At 41.6% G+C, this 26070-nt stretch overlaps 1 protein-coding gene across 3 annotated transcripts in view; it reads left to right on the top strand.

Moving 5' to 3' along the window:
• ilf3b (interleukin enhancer binding factor 3b) overlaps window positions 1-26070 on the top strand; it is a 77756-nt gene that overhangs the window by 11371 nt on the left and 40315 nt on the right. For all 3 annotated transcript variants that reach the window (XM_073069293.1, XM_073069292.1, XM_073069294.1), the window contains exons 2-4: window positions 8710-8894; window positions 13421-13647; window positions 17037-17063. In XM_073069293.1, the coding sequence (XP_072925394.1) occupies window positions 8892-8894; window positions 13421-13647; window positions 17037-17063 (257 nt within the window). In that variant the 5' untranslated portion in view covers window positions 8710-8891. The remainder of the gene's footprint in view (window positions 1-8709; window positions 8895-13420; window positions 13648-17036; window positions 17064-26070) is intronic.

The raw sequence follows: 26070 nt of genomic DNA, 5'->3' as shown, positions 1-26070 counted from the left end.
CTAGGCTGCAGTTCAGAGAACCTGCTCTAGAGATGAGGACAACAAAGTGATGGTCACAGGAGGGAAAGGAGTGGCTACGCGATTGTTTTGACTCTGGATTGGGCTGTGTTCAAAGAATCTGAATGAATACACTACTGACTGTATAAGGACAGTTGTCATAGAGGAGTGTGTCCTTGTAAAATCATTCTTTCCCAACCAGAAGCCCTGGATGAATCATGAGATCTGCAGTCTGCTGATGGGCAGATCAGTGACATTCAGGTCTGGAAACCAAGTAAGATGCAAGAGGTCCAGGTATGATTCCCAAAAAGCCATCACATGGGCAAAGTTGCAATTCTGGACCAAACATGAATCGCTGAAGAATGCTTGACAGCTGTGGCAGGACTTGAATGCTATTACTTCTTACCAAGTAAAACCAAGCAACATGTGTAGGTAACAATAAGGTTGTGCTTCCAGGTGACCTTATATGCTCGTTTCAACTGTTAAAACATGGAGGAACCTTCACGCACCCCCAAAGCCACCTGTGAGCTTATGATTTCATTTCCATTTAATTCCACCAGACATATGACATAATTTCTGCAAGTCAGGGCCAGCTGAAAAATGTTGTGCTACGCATCTTGTATGGGAAAATTGTTCTATTTCTGGTATTAATACCTGCAGGATATTGGTCCCATTCTGCCAGTTTAATTAACTGCCTTTTTTTTTAATGTTCAAAGCTATGTTCAAATGTTTCAAAGGTACATTTAATGTGAGAGAAATGTATACAATATACATCCTGAAATGCTTTTTCTTCATCCATAAAAACAGGGCTGCCCCCAAAAGATGAATGGCAGTAAATGATAGAACTCCAACCCCCCTCCCAGCAAAATAAAAGCATTGGTACTCACCACTGAACACTCAAGTGTACAGTAAAGGCCCAGACGTGTAGTACCTCAAAGGCTACTTGTTCTACATACCACAGGCTCTCTCTCCCTAATAAGGGAGAAAGAGGCGTATCTGTTTCACAGCGAGAGGGGAGACAGTAAATAACTTTACTTCTCTTACCATCTTTCCTTTCCTTTTGGTTAGTCCTGATGAAGGGTCTCGGCCCGAAATGTCGACTGCGCTTCTCCCTATAGATGCTGCCTGGCCTGCTGTGTTCCGCCAGCATTTTGTGTATGTTGTTCAGTAAATAACTTGGTGGTTTACAATGTTAAGTCTGTTGTGCTGCTTTTTCTGAGCTCTGTGCCCAAAGATCTTGGGTCTCTGGGCAACACAGCCAGAGATCTGACTCCCACGACACCATTGTATACCATTCATTGCTCAGTAAAGGGTTATGAACTAAATCTGGGTATAATTTTCATATATCTACTGTAGAAGTGAAATTATTTTTTCATGTTGGCTATTTTTTTTGAAGATGCCTCTTATTGAAGTATGATCATGGAAATTTTTCAGTGAGTGATCTGATGTTTGGGGATGCGCTAGACACTAGCAATTGGTGGGAGCATTGTCTGAATTATGACGTATCAATTTTATAAACAATTTAATGAATAAACAACAAAATGTTGCAATTGAAGGAAAAATTTCAAAAAAAAAACTAGTGTTTTAACTTTTTGTGTGTGTATGTGCAAAGTAGCAGTTATTTAAAAACCTAAGCTTTCTCCTTGGTATAGTATTATTGAGAGATCCAGCTCAGTAAAAGATACTTCTACCCATCATGCCTGCACTAATCATCAACCACCCATTTACATTAGTTTTACAGTAATCACATTTGCCCCACTATTCACATAGGGCAGTTTGCACTGACCAATTAACCTTCTGGCCTGTGATAGTAGGAAACTGGAGAGAATGTGACAAAATCATAAAAAGAATGTACAAACTACACACTATACAAGGTCAGGATTGGGCCTAGTCTTTGATGTGAGGCAGTGGCTCTATGACCTGTGCTACTATGCAACTTTTATAATGTTTTAGTTTAATGAAGCTGCTCAGCTATTCAATGGATAAAAGCTGTCACTACTTAGTAGCTTGCCTCGATAGCAGAAATAAATGTGTTGTATTCAAAAGTCTAAAACGAACCAATATTCATTTCCACCTGAGAAAAATGTAAATGAACAGCAAGATAATTCTGAGGGACATTATTTTAGTGACTGGAAATGTATCATCAAAATCAGCCTTGTTTTGAATGAAAGTCTGGGTTTCTGTATCAATACTACTCTCAGCTCACCATGGTACCGAAGTGGTTAGTGTTATGTTATTACAGCTCGGTGTTTCAGAGCTCAGTTCTGGTGCAGTCTGTAAGGAGTATGTATGTTCTTCCCATGAATCGTGTGGGTTTCTCCTGGTGCTCTGCTTCCCCCCCCCCCCCCCCCCCATTCCACACTCTACCTCTAAATAAAAATAAAGGTGCAGTTACTCTTGGTTTCTTTGCTGAAGTTATTTTTAAAATGAGTTGAGGTGATGAGTGTTTGTGTTATTTGTTACACTAGACAAAGTAATTGGATCTTGCCATTTGGCTTACAGTGACGACTCTTTTACTCTTATAAGTGTATATGAGACCACAGCTTGTGTGGTTGCCAGCTTCCTGATTTGTTTTAAAGAAATAATATAAAACCCAATTGCAAAGTTGATAATGTAAGGGAAGTCAAAAGCAAGCAAGCTTTTGACTTAAAGTGATGCTTTTAAGAGTCAATGCTGAAAATTTTTGAATGAAAAAGAACTACCGTAGATTCCGGACTACAGAGCGCACCTGATTAAAAGCCGCTGGCTCTAATTTTAGAAATAAAATCAATTTTTTAATTGTAAAGGCCGCACCGGATTTTCGGCCGCAGGTGTCCCACGTTGTAATATGAGATATTTACACAGAAAGATTTTACACGTGAGGATTTTTTAACTTTTAATTAAATCCATATGGTAACAAAAACAAATACATATTGCAAATGCTTTTTTTCGAACCGTGCCCGTAACGCGGCTACTTTTAAATACGTTGCGTATACTTCTTTACTGAACAACATTCCAATATCTCCTAACGACTGGTAAAAAATATATATACTACAGCCTACCAGGAAAAGTTATTGATCACCTTTAACTTAAAAGCAGCGTTCGCTCAGATCCAAAGCCGCTCGCGTAATGCGCTCCCCCCCCTCCTTTCCGTTTATCGCAAACGGCATTTAAAAGCAGCGTTCGCTCAGATCCAAAGCTGCTCGCGTAATGCGCTCCCCCCCTCCTTTCCGTTTATCGCAAACCGGCATTTTCCCACAAGACACTGCGAAACCGGGTGTGACGTCATAGCATCCCGCGATGTAGTACAGAAAACAAATATAGTTAAAACTCTTCTAACTTTAACTAGAAAATGAATTACTAAGCGAAAATATTATAAACTAAGTATGCCATAAGGCAGCACAATGCTTCGAGTGTTTTCCATGTTGATGAGGGTGAGTACAAATGACTGATTTACAATAATTTAATTGTGAAAGTGCGCTTGATTTATCGTACAATTTCATTGGACCTCTGTGAACTACTCATCAATTTTATTGGTCTACTGTTATGAGGCAAAATGTTTACGAGGCGGCATGAAAAAAAATCATGCATTAGCCGCTCCGGATTATAGGCCGCAAAGTTCAAAGCTGTTCAAAATGTGGGAAAAAAGTAGCGGCTTAAAATCCGGAATCTACGGTAGGTAAAACAAGTAGGATCCTGGGCTTCATAAATAGAGCTACATGTACATCAGGGAGTTATGCGGATGACATCTGAATTAGAATTGATCTGTTATGTATTCCAACCTTACCCCCTCTGAACGCTGTGCTCTCCATTCCCTCCGCAACAATCCCAACCTTATCAAACCCGCTGATAAAGGAGGGTGCTGTTGTCGTCTGGCGCACCGACCTGTACATAGCGGAGGCACGACGACAACTCGCTGACACCTCCTCTTATCTACCCCTGGACAATGACCCCACTAGGGAGCACCAGTCCATTGTCTCCCAAACCATTTCCAATCTCATCAGCTCGGGAGATCTCCCATCCACGGCCACCAAACTTATAGTTCTCACACCCCGCACTTCCCGTTTCTACCTCCTTCCTAAGATTCACAAACCTGCCTGTCCAGGCAGACCCATTGTCTCTGCTTGCTCCTGCCCCACTGAACTCATTTCTGCCTATCTCGACTGTTTTATGTCCCCTTGTTCAATCCCTTCCCACCTATGTCCGTGATACTTCCCATGCTTTACATCTCTTCAAAGATTTCAAGTTCCCTGGCCCCCACCGCCTCATTTTCACCATGGACGTCCAGTCCCTATATACCTCTATCCCCCACCAGGAAGGTCTCCAAGCTCTCCGTTTCTTCCTGGATTCCAGACCCAGCCAGTCACCTTCTACCACCACTCTTCTCCACCTCGCGGAATTAGTCCTCACCCTTAACAATTTCTCCTTTGGCTCCTCCCACTTCCTCCAAACTAAAGGTGTAGCCATGGGCACCCGCATGGGTCCTAGCTACGCCTGCCTTTTTGTCGGCCATGTGGAGCAATCTATGTTCCAAGCCTACACCAGTATCTGTCGTCCTCGTTTCTTGCGTTATATCGACGACTGCATCGGCGCTGCTTCCTGCACACATGCTGAGCTCATCGACTTCATTAACATAGCCTCCAACTTTCACCCCACCCTCAAATTCACCTGGCCTATTTCCGACACCTCCCTCCCCTTTCTAGATCTTTCTGTTTCTATCTCTGGAGACAGCCTATCCACTGACGTCTACTACAAACCTACTAACTCTCACAGCTACCTAGACTATTCCTCCTCCCACACTGTCTCCTGCAAAAATGCTATCCCTTTCTCTCAATTCCTCTGCCTCCTCTGCATCTGCTCTCAGGATGAGGCCTTTCATTCTAGGACAACGGAGATGTCTTCCTTTTTTAAAGAAAGGGGCTTCCCTTTGTCCACTATCAACTCTGCCCTCCATCGCGTCTCCCGTATTTCACGCACTTCTGCCCTCACCCCATCCCCCCGCCAGCCCACCAGGGATAGAGTCCCCCGGTCCTCACCTATCACCCTACCAGCTTACAGATCCAACGTATAATCCTCCGTAACTTCTGCCACCTCCTACGTGATCCCACCACCAGCCACATCTTCCCCTCCCCCCACTCTCGGCTTTCCGCAGGGATCGCTCCCTATGCGACTCCCTTGTCCATTCATCCCCCGCATCCTTCCCCACCGACCTCCCTCCGGGCACTCATCCCTGCAAACGGAAGAAGTGCTACTCCTGCCCCCACACTTCCCTTACCACCATCCTAGGCCCCAGACAGTCCTTTCAGGTGAGGCACCACTTCACCTGCGAGTCAACTGGAGTGATATACTGTATCCGGTGCTCCCGATGTGGCCATTTATACATTGGGGAGACCCGCCGCAGACTGGGAGACCGTTTCGCCGAACACCGGCGCTCAGTCCTCCAGCAGTGGTGGGATCTCCCTGTGGCCACACACTTCAATTCCACAGACCACTCCCACTCCGACATGTCTGTCCATGGCCTCCTCTACCATCAAGATGAGGCCACATGCAGGTCAATGGAGCAATACCTTATCTCCCGCCTAGGTAGCCTCCTACCTGCCAGCATGAACATTCAACTCACAGACCTCCGTTGATTCCCCTGCCCCCCCCCCTTACCCCCATCCCTATCTATTATTTTAGTCTGGTTCTCTTTCTCTTCCCCCCCCCCCCCCCTCACTATAATCTCCTCCCAGCCCTACCTTTCTTTCTCTCTTATTTCCCATAATTCTCCACCTTCCCCCTAGCCCATTTCCCTCCAGCCTATCACTTCCTAGCTCAATACTTTATCCCTCCCCCCCACTTCTTATCCCCCCTCGACCATCCCATGTTACTTCACTCCTGATGAAGGGTTTCGGCCCGAAACATCGTCACTACCTCCTCCCATAGATGCTGTCTGGCCTGCTGAGTTCTGCCAGCATTTTGTGTTTTTATTTATTTCCAGCATCTGCAGATTCACTTGTGTTATGTATGCTAAATTGTTTAATCAGATACTCTTGTAGACACTTGGGGAAGGTGGGGGTGGAATATTGCATATTGAGTGAAAGAAAAGTTGGGAATTATAACTGGATTAATAGAAACAGCCAATACAGTTTCTAAGATCAATAAGAGTAGAGTATAACCATATAACAATTACGGCACGCAAGCAGGCCATCTTGGTCCTTCTAGTCTGTGCCGAACGCTTACTCTCACCTAGTCCCACCGACCTGCACTCAACCCATAACCCTCCATTCTGTTCCAATTTTACTTTAAATGACAATGCTGTACTATGTACAATGCTGAGTACTATGCTGTAGTTTGCTGACTTTTGTTTATCAAATAATTATTTGCATTGACTCATGACACTGTACAAAAATTACTCAGCCCATTAATTAGATTCTTGAAATTTTGTTTTTTGTTGGGGTGGGGCAGTGAGGAAGAACATGGACAGATTATAATAAGTTCAACCCAAAGTATTACTTTTTTGATAGATCGACTGATTTTAAGGATGTATTGTTGTGCAAGTTCAGTAGTTGATTTGCATCATGCTTGTGTTCCTTTGTTCATATTTGGTCTGTCCACCTTTATAGCTGATACTTTCGATGCTTTAGTGTGAGCAAATTACTACAGGTTTCCCCTGCTAGCCGAAGGTAGAGCATTCCTATGAAACGGTTTGTAAGCCGGAATGTCGTAAAGTGAATAAGCAATTACCATTTATTAATATGGAGAAAAATTTGTGAGCATTCCCAGACCCAAAAAAATCTACAAAATCATGCCAAATAACACATAAAATCTAAAATAACAGTAACATATGGTAAAAGCAGGGATGATGTGATAAATACACAGCTTATATAAAGTAGAAATAATGTATGTACAGTGTAGTTACGCTTAGCGGAATTGAGAAGACAGCGAGCACACTGATGGTGTGTTAGGCTGAGTCATCGGAGGTTGGGTGACGGTAGGTACAGGAGACTGGGGTGTCGTGTCGTCATCGTTGTCTGTTTCCATCAGGGCAGGCTGGTCACTAACGTCTTCTATATCTGCCTGCCTTGATGTCGAAGTTCATCGGCTGATGTGGAAAGCTTGAAAAATGACAGTGTGCTTGACTGCTTAACCTCGCGCATTTTTCTATCAAACAATTCTTTGTAAGCACTCAAAACATCCTGCAAACCTGCCCTAAACCTACATATCTTTTCAAAATTAAAGTCATACTTTTCCGCAATCATTGCGTGTTGTCAATCGCAGCAAAGATCTCGTGCAATTGCTTCACATTATTTCCTGGATGGCTTCACTTTCAAACCGTTCACTGCTGCGTTCAGTTTCGATTATTATCCTTTCCTCTTGCAATTACATCAGCTCGTCATTTGTCAGTTCTTGGTCATAGGATGCCAAAACCTCTTCAACATCATCTTTGTCAACTTCCACAAACCCAGCCTCCTTAGCCAAATTCACTATTGCTGTATTTATTGTTGATGGTTTGAAGCCTTTAAAATCGTTCCTTGCTTTGGGACAGTTTCCTCCGAACGCCATTTCTCATTGAGACTATTAGCCTATCAAGAGCATCGCCAATGCTGGCGATTGCCAATTTTATATTGTACTCTTTCCAGATCTCTCGCAAAGATGCTTCGGAGTTGCCTTCTCTATCAATAGTACTTACAACAAAACGCATCACATTTTGCGTATAGTAAGCCTTAATTGTGGCTATTTGGCCTTGGTCGTACGGCTCCAGCAACAATGTCGTATCTGGCGGTAAGAACGCAACATAAATGTTACTGCTATACTCGGTAATGCCAGGTGGATGAGCAGCACTACTATCGACAATCAAAAGACACCTATTATCGAGGTTATTTTCTGCACAGTATTTTTCAACAAAAGAACTAAGGTATCCACTCGTACTCAGAAAAAAAGCACTTGGTATTCCAACCACTTGGATGTGAACGGAACACAAAATAAATGGAGATAAAGCACAGATGCTCACAGGCATATGTTTAAGCAATGGCAGCTAGAGTGCAGTTCCAGGGGAGGAGCTTGACTGCTTAGGGCGTGCACTGTCTTTTTTTGTAAAAGTGAATACTCTACTGTTAGCGAAAACGGGTAACTAATGTAGCAGCAAGGTGTTGTAAAGCGAACGTTCAAAAAATGGGGGCCACCTGTATGTAAAATTTTTAATTTTATCCAAACTTGGAAAAGTTGGAAGTTAGATTGTTTTCTGTGTGTAATCTTGTGATTTTTTTTTGTGATTTTAATCTATAGTTTGTGCATTGAATCTGCATAAATTTTAATTTTAACCATTTCATCAGGTATATTACCTGATGAAGAAATGTACAAATTCTTATTAATGCAACACATCCAAGATGCTGGTGGAACACAGCAAGCCAAGCAGCATCTATAGGAAGAAGCACTGTCGACGTTTCGGGCCGAGACCCTTCGTCAGGACTAACTGAAAGGAAAGATAGTAAGAGATTTGAAAGTAGGAGGGGGAGGAGGGAAATGCGCGTTTCCCTTCCCCTTCCTACTTTCAAATCTCTTACTATCTTTCCTTTCCATTAGTCCTGACGAAGAGTCTCGGCCCGAAATGTCGACAGTGCTTCTTCCTATAGATGCTGCTTGGCCTGCTGTGTTCCACCAGCATTTTGTCTGTGTTGTCTGGATTTCCAGCATCTGCAGATTTCCTCATGTTTGCTTTTCAAATTCTTATTAATCCTATTTGATTTGTAGATACAAGGAGTTGCATTTGGGGTACAATTGTGTCTCCTTTCAAGAGTAGTTGGAATCTTATCACCTGAGGGCCTTGGAAAAGCTACATAAAACCCCAAAGAAACCTCGCAGGGAGTTAAAGGAACCACCCACCGAGCCAAAGGAAACGTGGGAGGAAAGAGCAGGTGGAGACTGAAAGCACAATGGTGAGTAAAAAGCAGAATATTTTGGCTGATTTCCTTCAGGAAAGGTAAGTTTGTTTGTATTTTTAGCAAAATGACATTGAGAATGCACTCAACGGTAACCATGCTTATGGAAATGGAGATTTGGAGGATGCAATTGGTGATAACATTGTATGAAGGCAGTTCATTATCTACACTAGATGTCTGTACAGAATTTGTTTGATGAATTCCTCTGTCAATAACAATTAGCCTCTAATGCAGTTTTATAGTACTATAGTAGTATTGATCATGTAATTTGTTCTATGTTTTATTTAATTATTAGTCTGTTACTCAAGTTAAACAGCATTTTGTTTTATATACCTTTTTAACTTGTTCCATTAAGCTCCAGCTAATTGGGGTATCTGCTTAATTAGCCAAAATGTGCTGGTGCCAATGTGTCCAAATTAACTGGAATCCAATATAATCTATGTACATGTAATTATTTTATACTAATTGTAATATAACTGGTTTTGTATTTTGTAGAAGTTTGAGTTTTCTGTAGCAAGTGTTATGCTACTTGACTCTAGCTGTCTGGTTAATTGTTATCACTGGATGCTGATGGATTATATGACAGATTGAAGGCTATGGAGATTTATCAGAAGAGTTATTGAAGCCACTAAGTATCAGCCAAGGTTATAATTGAATGGTGGGGCAGACCTTGGAGCCCTGGTGATTTATTCTAATCTTCTTGTGCAGTGGCCCCCAGGTGTTGGGACTACAATTGCTGCCATTGTCTGATGGTATCCGGAAAAGATCAACTTGAGCGCACGCACGTATTGGATTTAAAGCAAATACAGACTAACTAGTGGAATTAAATTTACTGATGATTGGTGTTGCATTTTGGTATAATGCATAAGAAAAGCCAATGTAAATAGAGAACATAAGCCTAAAGGGGCTAAAGGATGGATTTCAGGCTGCAAGTTAATTGAAGCATTGGACAATTAATGCACTTTTGTAAGAGCCTCCAAATATGGTGCCATGATTAACCTTGTACAAAATTTTGGTTTAAATGCAGATGGAGTATTGTCTCCAGTTCTGGATGCTACACTTTATGGGAAAGATAGGTTTTGGAGAGGATATGGAAGTGATTTACCAAAATGATCACAGGAATGGGAAATAATAGCTAGTGGTGGTTCTTTGAAATGAGTAAGTCACAGATGTAGGTAGTAGATAAAGTAAATGGTTGAAAGAGCAAAGAATAAGTGACATGATGAAGAACTGCTGAGCAGTTAAGTGGTTGGGCTCTAAAATATGCTGCAGTGTTGATGGTGGAAATGGGTTTGTCAGAATTTTTCAGAAGGTTATACACCATTGTGGTGAGAGTCATGGGGTAGGGCAGCAGCAGAATTAGATTGTGCCTGCAGTACTGACATAGCATAGAGGGGCTAATTGGCAGTTTCCTGTGCTGTGATCAGTGTAATAATGCAATACTGCAAATGTTCAATTGCTGCTTCTGAGTTGGTGTGTAAGTGAGAACAAAATTAAATGGTAATAATTTAGGCTGTGAAAGATTCATAGATGCCCAATAGGGCAGCAATCAGACCATTGCCCAAAAAGAGCAGGATCAGGTGCTTCAGCTGTTATCACCCAGTGGCATACAAATCTTATGATGGAGTGATTTGAGAGGTTGTTCAGAGCTGGATTCGGCTCCTGCTTAAGCAAGGCCTGCTGGACACACTGCAGTTTGCCTGGTACCACAATAGGTCTACAGCAGGTGCAGCCTCACTAGCTCTCCATTTGGCCTTGGATCACCAAGACAATAGTAATATGTATGTTAGACTGCTGCTTATTGATTACAGCTTGGCTTTCAACACAATCATACCCTCAGTTGTCACCAACAAGTTCCAAACCACGGGCCTCTATCTCCTGCTGCAGCTGGATCGGAAATAACATCTCACAACTATAAATCAGCCTTTACACAACTTCAACATAATATCCCAACTCCTGTACTCAATACTTTGATAGCTTTCCTTGTAAACACTGCCCCGAACCTTGGTGTCATCTGCAAATTTGCTGATCCAGAGGATAAGCAAAAGACCCAGCATCAATTCCTGTGGCAAATCAATAGTCACAGGTCTCCAGTTGACAACTGTCTACTACCACTGTTTGGCTTCTACAAAATCAATGTCTACCTCATCTTGAATGTCAAGCGACTGAAACTTCTTGACCAACCTCCTATTTCACATACCGGTGTACAGACATGGTGGAGAAGAAGCAACCGGAAATGCATAGGAAGAAATGAGATGCTACCAAGCAGACCAATCACAGTTGTTGCGGTCTGCGTTGCCGCAGCACGTGGGTTACTTTTTTGGGGAGGTGCATGTCACCCTATGGCGTAGGTACGGTGTAGGGTACGCGGTACCTACGGTGTTAATGCAACGCACAAGTATAAATCAGCCTTAAGATGGTGAGGCTTAATTTTAAGTATTGTATGCAGTTTTGGTCACTTACCTACAAGCAAGAGGACAATAAGTATGAAAGAGCATGGAGAAAATTTTCAAGGATATTGCCAGGACTTGAAAAGCTGAGTTATGGGGAAAGGTTGAATAGGTTGGGGCTTTATTCCCTAGAACATAGAAGATTGAGAGGAGATTTGATACAGATATACAAAATTCTGAGGGATATAGCAAACAGGCTTTCCCCACTTTATTTGGGTGAGATTTTACTAGAGGTTATGGGTGAAAGATGAAATTTTTTAGGGGAAATATGGGGGGAGCTTGGGGTGGTGAGAGAGTGGAACAAGCAACTAGCGAGAGTGGTGGATTCAAGGTTAATTTATTATCAAAGTATACGACACTGAAATTTTTCATTTCATTGGGTAGCCATGAAACCAAGGAAGATTAAAAAAAAGAAAAGCACCACGAGCGTCAACCCCAGAATCACACCTCCCTGCAAAAAAAAGTACAAAAACAAAACAGGCACATCGACCCCCAAATCCCCCTCCCCCACAAAAAAAAACAGACGATCAGGCGAAAAGCCTCAGAATATAAAAACTATCTGGTTGAAAAATAGTCTATAGTCCAAAGACCAAATCCAAAAACACGGGGAAAAGTTTTGGACAGTGCTCACCAGGCCTGGGCACAGCACCAGGCATTTCCTTCTCTGGTCAGAGCAACTGATCAAAAGACAGGCAGCGTGCACTTGCTGCTGTGCTTCAATATCCTTTTGTTGCTTTGATGGAAAGTTTGATTTCAGCATTTCAGTAGTTCAGTTGTTACATATAATGTCAGAGAATGTATACAATATGTAAACTGAAGTTCTTGCTCTCAGCAGTCATCCTCGAAACTGAAGAAAAATCGCCACAGAATGAATGACAGAAAAATACATAAGAACCCCCAAAGCCCCCTGCCCCCTCCCACACGCAAGCAGCATCAACCCTCACCCCCCCACACTTATTCTAGCATAAAGCATCAGCATTCCCACCACCCACTATGCATGTAAAAGCAGAACACCCAAAGAGAGACCATGGTCTACAGTCCATCAAAAACTAACTGTCCACTCTTAACATTTTGACATCGCACAGGCACTCTCTCCACAGTGACAGGAAACAACAGTCACTACTTTGTTAGTCTGAAGCGTGGCTTTTTATTTCAAGTTCCCCAACTCAAGAATTGACACATCAATTACCGAGTACAGAGCCCTCCGCCAGCTACTCTCGCTGTGATCAATGTTCTGGCTCCCACTATGCTTCAGGGTACGACACTGGTGTGCAGTCCTCGAAGGTGCCCAACTTCAGGCCAAACTTGGACATGCTGAAACACGACTGGTTGGGAAGTTCCAAGAGCGGCATCGTGCAGATCTGCAGTCTGCTGTGGATCATCAAAGATTCTGATAGGATTCAGCAACACTGAAAAGAAAAATAGACGTTACAGTAGGAAAAACTCAATTGTTTTGCTGATGAGCTGGGATAAGTCACCCCCTGGATTTTAGATAACATACATAGTTGGGAGGGGCTGGAGGGCTATGGTTCGGGTGCAGGTTGATGGGACTAGGCAGATAAAAATTTTGGCGTGCATTAGATGTGCTGAAGAGATGGGTTCTGTGCAGTAATGTTCAATGACTTAGTGCAGTGTACACTGGATGAATCTGTTATTAACTGTTAGGAACTAAATAGTGCTGCAGTAGTTTTGGTAGTGTTCTAATTTGTACTGTTCTACTCAGTGAACTGGTAGTTTTTTTAATACTTTTTTTAAACTATTGCCAAGAAAGTTTGGTTAATTGGGCCAAATGTAGTGGTCCTAGTGTCCCAATTACCTGAATTCACACTGTATGAGCTGGCTGTGACCTCCTAAGATCTAGCTTGGAGATCTTCTGTAGACGACCGAGGGTCACAACATAACAAGATTTCAATCCCCTACATATTCTCAAGTTTTCTGTACTAGCCGTGAGATCTGGTATATGCATACAAGTTGTAAAATAGTACAGTCTTTTAACTTCAAAGAGAAATTTGAATTTGATGTTGCCATTATGGTTTACCTAGCTTCATTGTAAATGCTTTGTTTTCCTACCAGCGTCCCATGCGTATTTTCGTGAATGATGACCGCCATGTAATGGCAAAACATGCTGCCATCTACCCAACTCAAGAAGACCTTGAAGCAGTACAGAATATGGTGTCACATACTGAACGGGCCTTGAAGGCAGTTTCTGATTGGTTGGATGAGCAGGAAAAGGCTAGTTCTAAAACAGAAGTCACTGAAGCAACTGAAGAACCTGCAACAGAAGGCGAGAACAAGGAAGGGTATGTAAGAACTGCATCTTAGCTAACTGGGGATGGGGGTTGGGGTAGTGGTAAGAAAGCATTAATAAACATGAGAGGTTCTGCAGATGCTGAATATCCAGAATAATATGCTAGAGGAATTCGGCAGGTCGGGCAGCAGCTATGGAAAGGAGTAAACTGTTGTCATTTTGAGTCGGGGCCCTTTATCTGCCTGTAACAACAGTTTATTTCTTTCCATAGATGCTGCCTGTCCTGCTGAGTTCCTACAGCATTTTATATGGAAAGCTTTGAACTGTTTTTAGGATGATTAGTGCTTGCTTACAATAGCACTCTTGTAGGGGAAATTCAAATTTGTGGAATTATGCAGCAGAGAAGGAAGCTTATTCAAACCAATGTATCTCTGCCAGTTCTCAACCTATGCAACAGTTCCCTTTTTTCCCCATTCATGCCATTTTTCTATTAACTATTTTATGAAATTCACTTAAGTTGATATTGAAATGGCTTCCACCATTGTTTCAAAGACTACATGCAAGGTCATGCTTTCATTTAAATTGTTTTCTTTTGGCTTTTAGTTTTTAGCCAGTCATTTCAAATCTGACCTTGTCTACTAGTCATTTGTCAAATGAATGTGGAGTTTTTGACTGGCCTATCTCGTGCCTTTTTCTACTGTAGAGATGTACAAGTACAGGTGTTTTTCTCTCTCGCCCCCCCCCCCCTTTACGAATGTTCACTTTGCGCCACTTCACTTTTACAAAAGACCTACATTAGTAACCTGTTTTTACATTACAAAGAAGATTTTCTTTTTACGAAATTATACTTTTACGAAAATTTTTCCCGTATAAATTAATGGTTCTTCGCTTTACACCATTTCGGCTTGAGAAAGGTTTCATAGGAACGCTCTACCTTTGTAAAGGGGGGTACATCTATATTATGACTGCGTGGAATCCCTAAGTTTTGAGAATCACTGCATGTGATAGAAGAAAAACTGTAGCCAGTTTGTACAGGTGTTTCCCACAGTTGCCATTTAATGACCACAAATTGATGTTGATGGGAGGGTAAATATTGTTCAACTGACGAGGAGAGCTCCTTTTTTAAGACATGCATCTCCTTAGTAATTTGTCTCATCTAGAAGATGGTAGTAGCTGATAGTTCAGGTTTCCTTTAGACTGGATGTAGTGCTTAGCTGGAATGCTAATTGAACAATGACAATAAATCACAGATTACTGAACATAAGCCGTAGATGATACCAAATTGCTTGATCTTAGTAGTCTTCTGCTAAATCTCTAAAGTGTCTTGAAATTTTGATATACTAGCATTAACCACTGTTATAATGGCCAACCTGAACATTGCAGTTTAGTGTAACTTCCTTTTGTATCTTTGTTAATAAAGGCTAAGATCGCTTCCTTATTTTTTAAATTTCTCCCATCACTACTTAAATTTCTGTACCTGCATCCATTTTTGAAAGCATTGATCAAATGCTTTAAACAGTGTCATTCCTTAACTGCTCTGCATTTAATTTCATCTGTCATGTGAATGTCTATTGTCTGACCTTCAGATTGTTAACTTCATTGGCCTCACTTCAGAGTTTCTGTAGACTTCAAAGTAGAATATGAAAGGAATAGCAGTCTTAAGTACCTTTGCTTCTGCCTATAAAAATTAAATCGAAGTTCTTATGACAAATTAGCATCTATGCTGCTATTGTCCCTTTGACCCAGTGGGCTTTGTTTTCCTGTGCATTCCCTGAAGATTGAAATGCTGATTCCTTTGTTTTTTATCAGTCTGAGCTGACCTTCCTATAAGCACTCTTACCCCAAAATGAATGTGTTTAATGTGTCAGACTATGAAATACTTGGTAGTAATCACTAATGCAGAAAACAGCCAACTTGTACACAAGTTCACATAAGCAATAGTATATTGACTGAATTTATGGGCAGTTTTAAAAGTGTTTTGAACATCTGGGGAACAACCACTTATGGAATCATGCGATCACTTGCATTCATCTCAGTAAGCATACAAGGTATTAGTTTTAACATTGCATCCAATAGACATTACTTCCTGGGGTTCTTGATGCTGTTCAGTCTTGCATTGATTTGTGTTCAGTATACTAATGCATTCAGTTTACTAAATGGAAGGAGAAACATGGTTATGGCCATAAGCTTACCTCCTAGTGAAATAGGGCTGGTTGAATGCTGAACCCTTTTTTTTAATAGGGCTACAGGTTCTTTATATCTCTGTTGAATCCAAGTAATATGGAGTAACATGGCTGGAGCCTAAGCAGTTGCCATCCAAGCTTTTCTTGCAATGTTTGCATTCCTGTGAACAGCTGACCTTAAGTACTTTCAGTCAATATGACTTCACTTTATCACATTTTCTTTAGTTTTTAGCCACCCTATTCTGCTGGTATGTACAGTACCAGTATGGCTTCTGTCCTGTTGTTTCTGTCTAGCCCTGCAGTATAAACATGGAAGGATAACTGACACCTGAAGAAAGTTGCTCTTGCAAGAGTAGAGTAAACTTTTCATAATTTGTGATAATTAACCAATTTGAATCCGTTTTCTAACTAGTTGATTCCATAATGCTTTCATAATAACTTCAGCTGTATTTTGAACTTTATAACCATGTAAAGCAAATAATGGCATTTATTGCTCCCAGAGTAAAGAAAACTGTTCTTTTAGAAAATATATTCTCCATATGTATTACAGTGCATTTTAAACTATTTACAAGGTTTGCAATGCTCTGAAGTGAGGAAATAAAAATCTCGGATATATGGATAATGCCTTTGTTTTGATCAGGGTAAGATTTTTGTCCCTTAAACAAATTATCTCCAGGTCTAAACTTTGGCTGTTCGAATTGGCGTGGATGGTGGTGTTCACTTAAAAATCAAAAGGAAAATGAAATTTTGAGCTCATCTTGAACTGATATTCAAGAGTGTAAGCCTGGTTACATCACACCTAGGTATCTCTTAGGAAGTTCATATTAGCCTTGGTTGTATTCCTGGAATTTTGCTTAAAAGTAATTTGAAAACAGTAATGCAAATTAATGGCGTGCACTGAAATTTTCTTCTGGATCAAAAGTTCAGGAGTATTGGGCTAAAAGTTTAAACTAGTCATTTTCAAAAATGGATTGGGGAATATTTCTATACTCATGTTGTTTTATTTTGCTTTTTTGCAAGGGATCCATTTTCATTATCAAAATAGCTTTACCTAAATGTATTGACGGGTGTGGTGGGTGGCATGGTACGTGGTTAGGTCACATCAGCCATGATCTTAATAATTGCTGGAACTGGCTTGAGGGGCACATTGGCCTCCTTTTCCCAAGTTAGATGAAATGGCTGTTAACTAAGGCATGAATGGCACCACCAGGTGCATGCATTTCTATCGTGACCTATTATTTTTCTTTTTCTTTCACAGAATGGAAGACCATGACAACTTTACCATGTATGCCAAATTTTATTATCATTAAACTGGTAGACTATTGCAGAAGTAAAATTTCATTGATGACAAACATGAAGTCTGTGATAATTTACGTAATATTGCTGCTGCTGCTCTCACAAATGTGGTTTAGAAATTTAGATGCACTCCAATTTGAATTACTTTTCTAACCAGGTGACTTCATGGTGCTTGCATGCTTAAAGTGCTTCCTTCAAGGGGGATAGGCTGGGTGGCTGCAAAGTAAGTTCCATAAAATTTATAACCTCTACTGGAACATAATTTTATTGCCATATTTCATGGTAGCAACATGCATGTGGGAAGATTTTAGACAGTGTTGTTTCATTTCTGTTGACATTAGCATAAAGTACTATACTAACTTCTGCAGGTGTTAATGGTGACTTGTATGTATACCTGAGTAACTCATTGATGTGGACTCTCCTTTTGTCATTCAAGGCTTTCTCTGCTCTCCAGTAGATGTGCTATCCTCTGATTATATATATCAGCCAAGGTTTCAACAAGTTTGTCTGATATCTCATTGCTTTTTGGGGATTCTGATGTGTGCAAATCAGCTGATATGTTTCCTATATTTTTTCCTAAAATCTATTTCATTGGAGAGTCCTTCGTAGTATTAAGGTTGTGAAAAGTACTTTATCTTTTCTCTGGAACTGTGTATACTTAGTTGAATGGATTTTAATGCACTATTTTGTATAACAAGTGCAGCTGTTGCAGGATGTCAACTTGCATGTGCAACTTTACTAGAAAAATTCTGTATTGGGGGAAAAAAGGGAATAAATCTCCTTGCCCTTTTGTTTTCACTTAATTTTTTTTGCCCATTCATTATATTTCAATGACATTTGAACTTTAAAGATTAATGAGAGATAGTATAGTTAAGAATCATGAGGGATGTAGTGACCAGAACATGGTAGAATTCCAGATAGTTTTGAAGGAGAATGGTCTTGGAACCTGTGATAGTGTCTTCAAGGGCAATTTTAATGGTGTGAAGATGTAGTTTTCTGGGACATTGGGCAAATAAGCTCAGAATTCAATGGGTGAGCAGTAGCATTTATGAAGGACTAGCTGGTCCTTCATGCTCAACAGTGTCTCATTAAAGTGGATTTCCATGAGAAAGGTTAATGAAAAGTTAAAGGTCTTAGTCAAAAGTAGGGCGTATAAAACAGCAAGAGCTAGTAGTAGGCCAGAGGACTGTGAATTTATTATTAGAAACTAACTGAAAAATTCATGAAGACTCATAAAGCAGCAAAAAGCTCATAAGAAAATTGAGGCAAAATATGCACAGGAAGAGTGGCTGAGTAAAGTAAGTGTGGCACTTGAGAATGGTACTGGGGCATTAATAACAAGAAACAAAAGTGACGTATACATTAAATCGGAATTTTTGTTTGCATCAGTCTTCTTGGTGGAAGACACTGCAAATACTCCTTTACTCACAGATGGGCTAATTTCAAATATGAAAACAAATTAGAGTCAGAATATTGAGAGCAAATTGAGACTAAAGGCAGACAAATTCTGTAACCCAATTGCTCATCTTCAAGGATTTGAAAAGAAATGGTCACAGAGATGGTGAATAATCTGGGGGGATCCAGAGCATTGGAGGAAATAACTGAAGAGTCAGGCGTGCTTAATGTAATTATACTAGTCAAATAGTCTTGAAACGTAAATTTTCTTGAATTTGAGAACTTGGTAGTTACTGTAGGGAATTTATTGCTGTATATCAGGTATAGCCATGATTTGTGGAAGATCATGTAATAAATTCACAAATTACTCCCAAGCCAGATGAGACATGGAATGGAAAAAAATGCTGTTGTGGAATTTATGTTGGGGGGGGGGGGGGCGGGAGAAGGGAGAGAATAAACCACTATATATAATTAATTGCAGGCATCCTGGTTTATAGGAGAAGGCCACTTAAGGGACTTGCTTTAAGAACCAACCAGGTAAACTCGTCAATGGATAATTGTATCAAACAATTCAACATCTATTTCTAGATAGTTAAAGCAACATGTATCTCTCCCTATAATAGTCAGAATTCCCTTGCCTATAGATGGAAATGGGTTAAGAATGGCTGCTAATGCAAGGGGAGAACATCTGGTAAGTATGAGATGTTTTAGAGTATATCCAAAGGGTAAGGGGCAAAGGTGACATGTTTAAGGAACTTTGGTTAACAAGTGATTTTGAAGGTTTGATCAGGGAAAAAGGTAGTGTATGTTTAAGTATAGGCAATTGGTATGTAATGAGACCTTGGTGGTTATAAAGGACCTGGGAGAAATCAGGCCTAAAAAGGCCTGACTTCAAGTAAGAGCAATGAAAATTGTTAAATCTTTTACAGTAGATTAGAGGCAAGGAGGTTCAAAGCGTGAAAACCTGACATGTAAGGGCTTTAAGAACACGAACTGGAGAAAGTTTAGGGATGCTGCTACCTATGGGAATTGCACCAACATCGAGCAATATGTAGATTCTGTGACCAACTATATACAGAAATGTACTGAGGATGTTCCCATCATGAAACATATCTGAGTAAGGGCAAATCAGAAGCCATGGTGAACTGCAGAAACTCATGCACGGCTGAGAAATTGTGGTGCTGCCTTTAGATTGGGAGATGTGACACCTCAGGGAAGCAATAACTACTTTCCCACTCCACCAGGAAAGCAAAATGGGAGCATTCTCAGAATATACAGCCACTTCTGCGATACCAGGGACACAGAGCAGGTGCATGTGGCAGAGAATTCAGAAGATTACAGACTACAAGTCTATCCTACACATCAGTCACCAAGATGCCTCATACCCTGACAGGCTGAATGTCTTTTACGTCTGGTCTGATGCTGGCTAGGAAGGCACCCCATCCCTCCAGGGGAGCAGACGTTCTGTCTGCCTAAAGCTGAGGTGAGGAAAATCGTGGCCAGAGTCAACCCACTGATGGATATATTCAACATCTCTCTGGAATAGCCCACTGTTCCCTCGGTTTTGAAGGCTGCAACCATCTTTCAAGAAGGTAGCAGTAACCTGCCAAATGACCATTGTCAGTGGCATTAACATCAATCTTTATGAAATGCTTTGAGTGGCCGTTCATGGAGCACATTAAAAGCTTACTCCTGGCTACATCGGACCCTTTCTAGTTTTCTTATTACTCAGATCGTTCCACTGATGATGCAGTAGCCTTTGCCTTCCACTCTCTCCTGTGCCATCTGGAAAATGGGGTCTCGTATGCCAGGCTGCTGTTTATAGACCAGTTTGGTGTTTAAAACCATCATATGCCAGAAACAGGTGGGGAAGCTTTCCTCACTGTGTTTCAACACCTCCCTCTGCAACTGGTTACTGGACTTAGTAATAAAAAGGCCGCATTCAGTCTGTGTAGTCTCTAATTCCATTGCACTGAACATTGATGCTCCCCAGGACTCTGTGTTCAGCCTGTGGCTGTTCACACTGCTGACACGTGATTGTGTTGCAGGGTTCAGCTCAAATTGTGACATCAGGTTCGTGGATAGTACAGCAATGGTTGGCCTCATCAACAGCAATGACGACAAAGTACAGAGAGGAAGTAGTGCATCCGGTGGAGTGCTGCATGAAAAACAATCAAAGCCTGAATGTGGAGAAGACCAAGGAAATTATTGTGGACTCAGGAAGGTGCAGTTTAACCATCCCCCTCTGCGAGCACATGGCTCCGCCTTACAGAGAGTTAAGTGCGCAAGTTCCTGGGAATTTACATCACAGATGGTCTCACCTGGTCCCTTAATATCACCTCTCTGAGCAAGAAAGCACAGCAGTGCCTCCACTTCCTAAGGAGAATGAGGCAAGTGAGGCCCCCCCCCCCCCAACCCCTATTTTAACTGAATTTTATAGGAACACCATTGAGAGTGTCCTGACAGTTGCATCTCCATCTCTAATGGGAGCAGTTGAGTACCGGACTGGAAGTACCAACAAAAAATGTGGATGGGTAGATTCATAAGTTGGCAGTGAAATAAAAATAGGTGGCATTGTGGATAGTGTAGAAGCTTGTCAAAATATACTATGGATATGGATATGGATGGGGGAAAGGCAGTTGTAGTTTAATCTAGAAAGTGTGAGGAGTCATTGTGTGAGATCAAATGAAATGGGAAATTTCACAGTTAGTGGCTGCATCTTCATGAGATTTGGATTGGACTGCATCTAGAATACTGTGTTTATTTCTCATTCCCCCTCGTTATAGGAAGAATATGGAGAGGGTGCCCAAGAATTAACAGAATGCTGCCTGGTTGTGAGGCCATGTGCTGTGAGGAGAGGTTGGACAAAGTCAGTTTGTTTTCTCTGGAGTGGTGGGGGCTGAGAGGAGGCCTGGCAGTTTTATGTGATTATGAGAGGGATGGATAGGCAGCTGGCATCTTTTTCCCAGGATCAAAATGTTTAATTACTAGAAGATGTTAAAAGTAAATTTATTATCAAGCGAGGTGAAGGCTTCAGTCAGTCAGTTGACCATGGATATTGCATACTAGCTGTTTGGATTCACAAGTCTAGGCAGTACAATATGGAGAGCAAGCTGTTACCCAAGTTGCCAGCTCCCCCTCCACACATCTGATGAACCCAAAGGAATGGCAGAGACCAATACAGTTTGGTACCAGCAGCATCACAGGAGTTGCTAGTCAACATTGAACTCTATATAGGACTGCCTTAGGGACTCCAGCTCCGGATTTTTCTGTCTGGGTTTACTCCTGAAGCTTCTCCATGAGTGGGTATAGTCGCAAAGCAGCGGAGGTTTGAGATGAGTTTTCCTCCTCCTAGATGAGCTGCCAACCATGCTTAATGAGCCCCATTTGCCAGAAGCAACTATTATCTATGTACATACATATCATCATATACAACCCTGAGAATCAATTTCTTGCAGGCATACTCTTTAAATACAATAAAATACTATAATTAATGAAAAACTGCACCAACAGGGCGAGCAACCATAATGCAAAAGGTACACTGCAAATACAAAAAGAAAGGGGGAAAGAAAAATAAGCAATAAATACCAAAAAACATAAGATGAAGTGTCCTTGAAAATGAGTTCATAAGGTTGTGGGAACAGTTCGGTGATGCAGCAAGTGAAGTTGAAGAAGTTATACCCTTGTTTCAAGAGCCTGATGGTTTGAGACCTGAGGCTCCTGTAACAGCTTCTTGGTGGCAGCAGTGAGAAGAGAACATGATCTGGGTGGTGGAGGTTCCAGATGATAGATGCTGCTTTCCTGCAACGGCATTCCATGTCAATATGCTCAGTGGTGGGGAGGGCTTTATCTGTTTTTGTAGAATTTCTTTTCATTCGAGGGACTTGGTGTTTCCGTACCAGTCTGTGATGCAGCCAGTCAATATACTGTCCAACACCTAACTAAGATGTTTGTCAAAGTTTTAGATGTTGTGCAGAGTCTTCGCAAACTGTTAAAGAACTAGAAACACTGCTGTGCATTCCGTGTAATGCACTTGCATTTGTTCTTGTCCTCTGAAATGTTAACACAGGGATTTAAAGTTACTGACCCTCTCCACCTACAATTCCTTGATGAGGACTAGTTCGTGGATCTCCATTTTCCTCCTCCTGACATCAATAATGAGCTCCTTGGTCTTGCTGATGTTGAGTGAGAGGTTGTTGTCAGCCAGATTTTCGGTCTTCCCCCTATATGCTAATTCGTCATCACCTTTGATTGGTATGCGGCAGTGGTATCATGAGTGAACTTAAATATGGCATTGGAGCTGTGCTTAGCTGCACCATTTTAAGTGTAAAGTGAGTAGAGCAGGATGCTAAGCACACAGCCTTGTGATGCACATGTTCTGATGGAGATTGTGGAGGAGATGTTGTTGCCAATCAGAAATGACTGGGGTCTACTAGTGAGGAAATCTTCCAGTTGCTCAAAGGGGTATTGAGACCAAGGTCTTGAAGCTTATTGATTAGTCGAGGGGATGATATTATTGAATGCTGAGCTGCAGTTGATGAGGAGTTTGCTGTCCGGATGTTCTGGAGTTGATTGAAGAGCCAATGGAATGGCTTCTGCTCTGTAAGTAGGCAAAGTTGAGTGAATCCAAGTCACTTCTCAGATGAATTGATGTGCATTAGGGGGTGGGGCAATTTTGGAGATATGTGGAGCAAGTGTGAAGAGGAGAGCGGTAGTGATAGGGGACTCGATAGTTAGAGGTATAGACAGGAGGTTCTATGGTCGCGACAGAGACTCCTGAATGGTTTGTTGCCTCCTGGGTGCCAGGGTCAGGGATGTTTCTGATCATGTGCACAGCATTCTGAAATGGGAGGGTGAGCAGCCAGATGTCATGGTACACATCGGTACCAATGACATAGGAAGAAAGTGTGAGGAGGTCCTGAAGAGTGAGTAGAGTGAGCTTGGTAGGAAGTAAAAAGGCAGGACCTCGAGGGTGGTAATCTCAGGATTGCTACCTGTGCCACATGATAGTGAAGGTAAGAGTAGGATGCTCTGGCAGATGAACTCGTGGCTGAGAAACTGGTGTAGGGGGCAGGGTTTCAGATTTCAGGATCATTGGGACCTCTTCTGGGGTAGGTGGGACTTGTACAAGAGAGACAGGTTACACCTGAACTACAGGGGGACCAATATCCTTGCAGGGAGGTTTGTTAGTGCTATTGGGAGGGTTTAAACTAGATTTGCAGGGGGATGGGAACCAGTGCCAGAGAAGATAGTGGAGCAAGGGTGAAAATAAATGGTGTTAAAGTTTCATGCAAAGTCACAAATAGAAGGGTTGTGTGTGGTAGTAATAATCTTCTGAGGTATGTCTATTTCAGTGCGAGTATTGTGGGGACGATTGATGAGCTGAGGGCGTGGATTGACACGTGGAATTATGACATTGTAGCCATTAGTGAAACTTGGCTACAGGAGGGGCAGGACTGGTTGCTTAATGTTCCGGGGTTCCGATGTTTCAGATGTGATAGAGGCAGAGGGATGAAGGGTGGGGGGGGGGGGTTGACATTGCTAGTCATGGGAAATGTTACAGCAGTGTTCAGGCTGGACAGATCAGAGGGCTTGTCTACCGAGGCCATATGGGTGGAATTGAAAAATAGGAAAAGTATGACCACATTAATGGGGTTGTATTATAGACCACCCAATAGCGAGAATTGAAGGAGCAAATCTGCAGAGAGACAGCAAACAACTGCAGGAAACAAAGTTGTGATAGTAGGGGATTTTAATTTTCCACATATTGATTGGGGCTCCCATACTGTTAAAGGTCTAGACGGGTTAGAGTTTGTAAAATATGTTCAGGGAAGTTTTCTAAATCAATATATAGAGGTACCACCTAGAGAGGATGCAATATTAGATCTATTAGGAAACGAGTTAGGACAGGTGACGGAAGTGTGTGTAGGGGAACACTTCGGTTCCAGTGATCATAACACCATTAGTTTCAACTTGGTCATGGATAAAGATAGATCTGGTCCTCGGGTGGAGGTTCTAAACTGGAAAATGGCCAAATTTGAAGAAGTGAGAAAGTATCTTAAAAAGTGTGGATTGGGATGGGTTGTTCTCTGGCAAGAATGTTGTTGGTAAGTGGGGGGCCTTCAAAGGAGAAATTTTGAGAGTACAGAGTATGTATGTTCCTGTCAGGATTAAAGGCAATGTGAATAAGAATAAGGAACCTTGGTTCTTGAGGGATATTAGAACTCATAAGAAGAGAGATGTATGACATGTATGGGAAACAGAGAGCAAATAAGGTACTTGAGTATGAAAAATGCAAAAAAAAAAAGCTTAAAGAAATCAGGAGGGCTAAAAGAAGACATGCGGTAGCTTTGGCAGTCAAAGTGAAGGATAATCCAAAGAGCTTCTACAGGTATATTAATAGCAAAAGAGATAAAATTGGACCTCTTGAAGATCAGAGTGGTCGGCTGTGTATGGAACCAAAAGAAATGGGGGCGATCTTAAATAGTTTTTTTTGTCTGTATTTACTAAGAAAACTGGAATGGAGTCAAGGAAATAAGAAACAAGTAGCGAGGTCATGGAACCTATACAGATTGAAGAAGAGGTGCTTGCTATCTTGAGAGAAATCGGAGTAGATAAATCCCCAGGACCTGACAGGGTATTCCCTCGGACCTTGAAGGAGACTAGTGTTGAAATTGCAGGGGCCCTGGCAGATATATTTAAAATGTTGGTATCTACGGGTGAGGTGCCAGAGGATTGGAGGATAGCTCATGTTCCATTGTTTAAAAAAGGCTCTAAAAGTAATCCAGGAAATTATAGGCTGGTAAGTTTGACGTCGGTGGTGGGTAAATTATTGGAAGGAGTACTAAAAGATAGGATCTACAAGTATTTAGATAGACGGACTTATTAGGGAGAGTCATCATGGCTTTGTGCGTGGTAGGTCATGTTTAACAAATCTATTAGTTTTTCAAAGAGGTTACAAGGAACGTGGATGAAGGGAAGGCAGTGGATGTTGTGTACATGGACTTCAGTAAGGCCTTTGACAAGGTCCCGCATGGGAGGTTAGTTAGGAAGATTCAGTCGCTAGGTATACATGGTGAGGTAGTAAATTGGATTAGACATTGGCTCAATGGGAGTAGCCAGAGAGTGGTAGTGGAGGATTGCTCCTCTGAGTAGAGGCCTGTAACTAGTGGTGTGCCACAGGGATCAGTGTGCTGGGTCCATTGTTATTTGTCATCTATATCAGTGATCTGGATGATAATGTGGTAAATTGAACCAGCAAATTTGCTGATGATACAAAGATTGGAGGTGTAGTGGACAGTGGGGAAAGTTTTCAAAGCTTGCAGAGGGATCTGGACCAGCAGGAAAAATGGGCTAAAAAGTGGCAGATGGAGTTTAATGCAGACAAGTGTGAGGTATTGTACTTTGGAAGGTCAAACCAAGGTAGAACATGTAAGGTAAATGGTAGGGCACTGAGGAGTGCAGTAGAACAGAGGGATCTAAGAGTACAGATACAAAATTCCCTAAAAGTGGCGTCACATGTAGATAGAGTAGTAAAGAGAGCTTTTGGTACATTGGCCTTTATAAATCAAAGTATTGGGTATAAGAGTTGGAATGTTATG

This window comes from Hemitrygon akajei, chromosome 16 (genome assembly GCF_048418815.1).
Source record: "Hemitrygon akajei chromosome 16, sHemAka1.3, whole genome shotgun sequence".
In the NCBI taxonomy this organism is placed as follows: Eukaryota; Metazoa; Chordata; class Chondrichthyes; order Myliobatiformes; family Dasyatidae; genus Hemitrygon; species Hemitrygon akajei.
The sequence above is the reverse complement of the archived record's forward strand: the minus strand, read 5'-3'. Positions and strand labels throughout refer to the sequence as shown.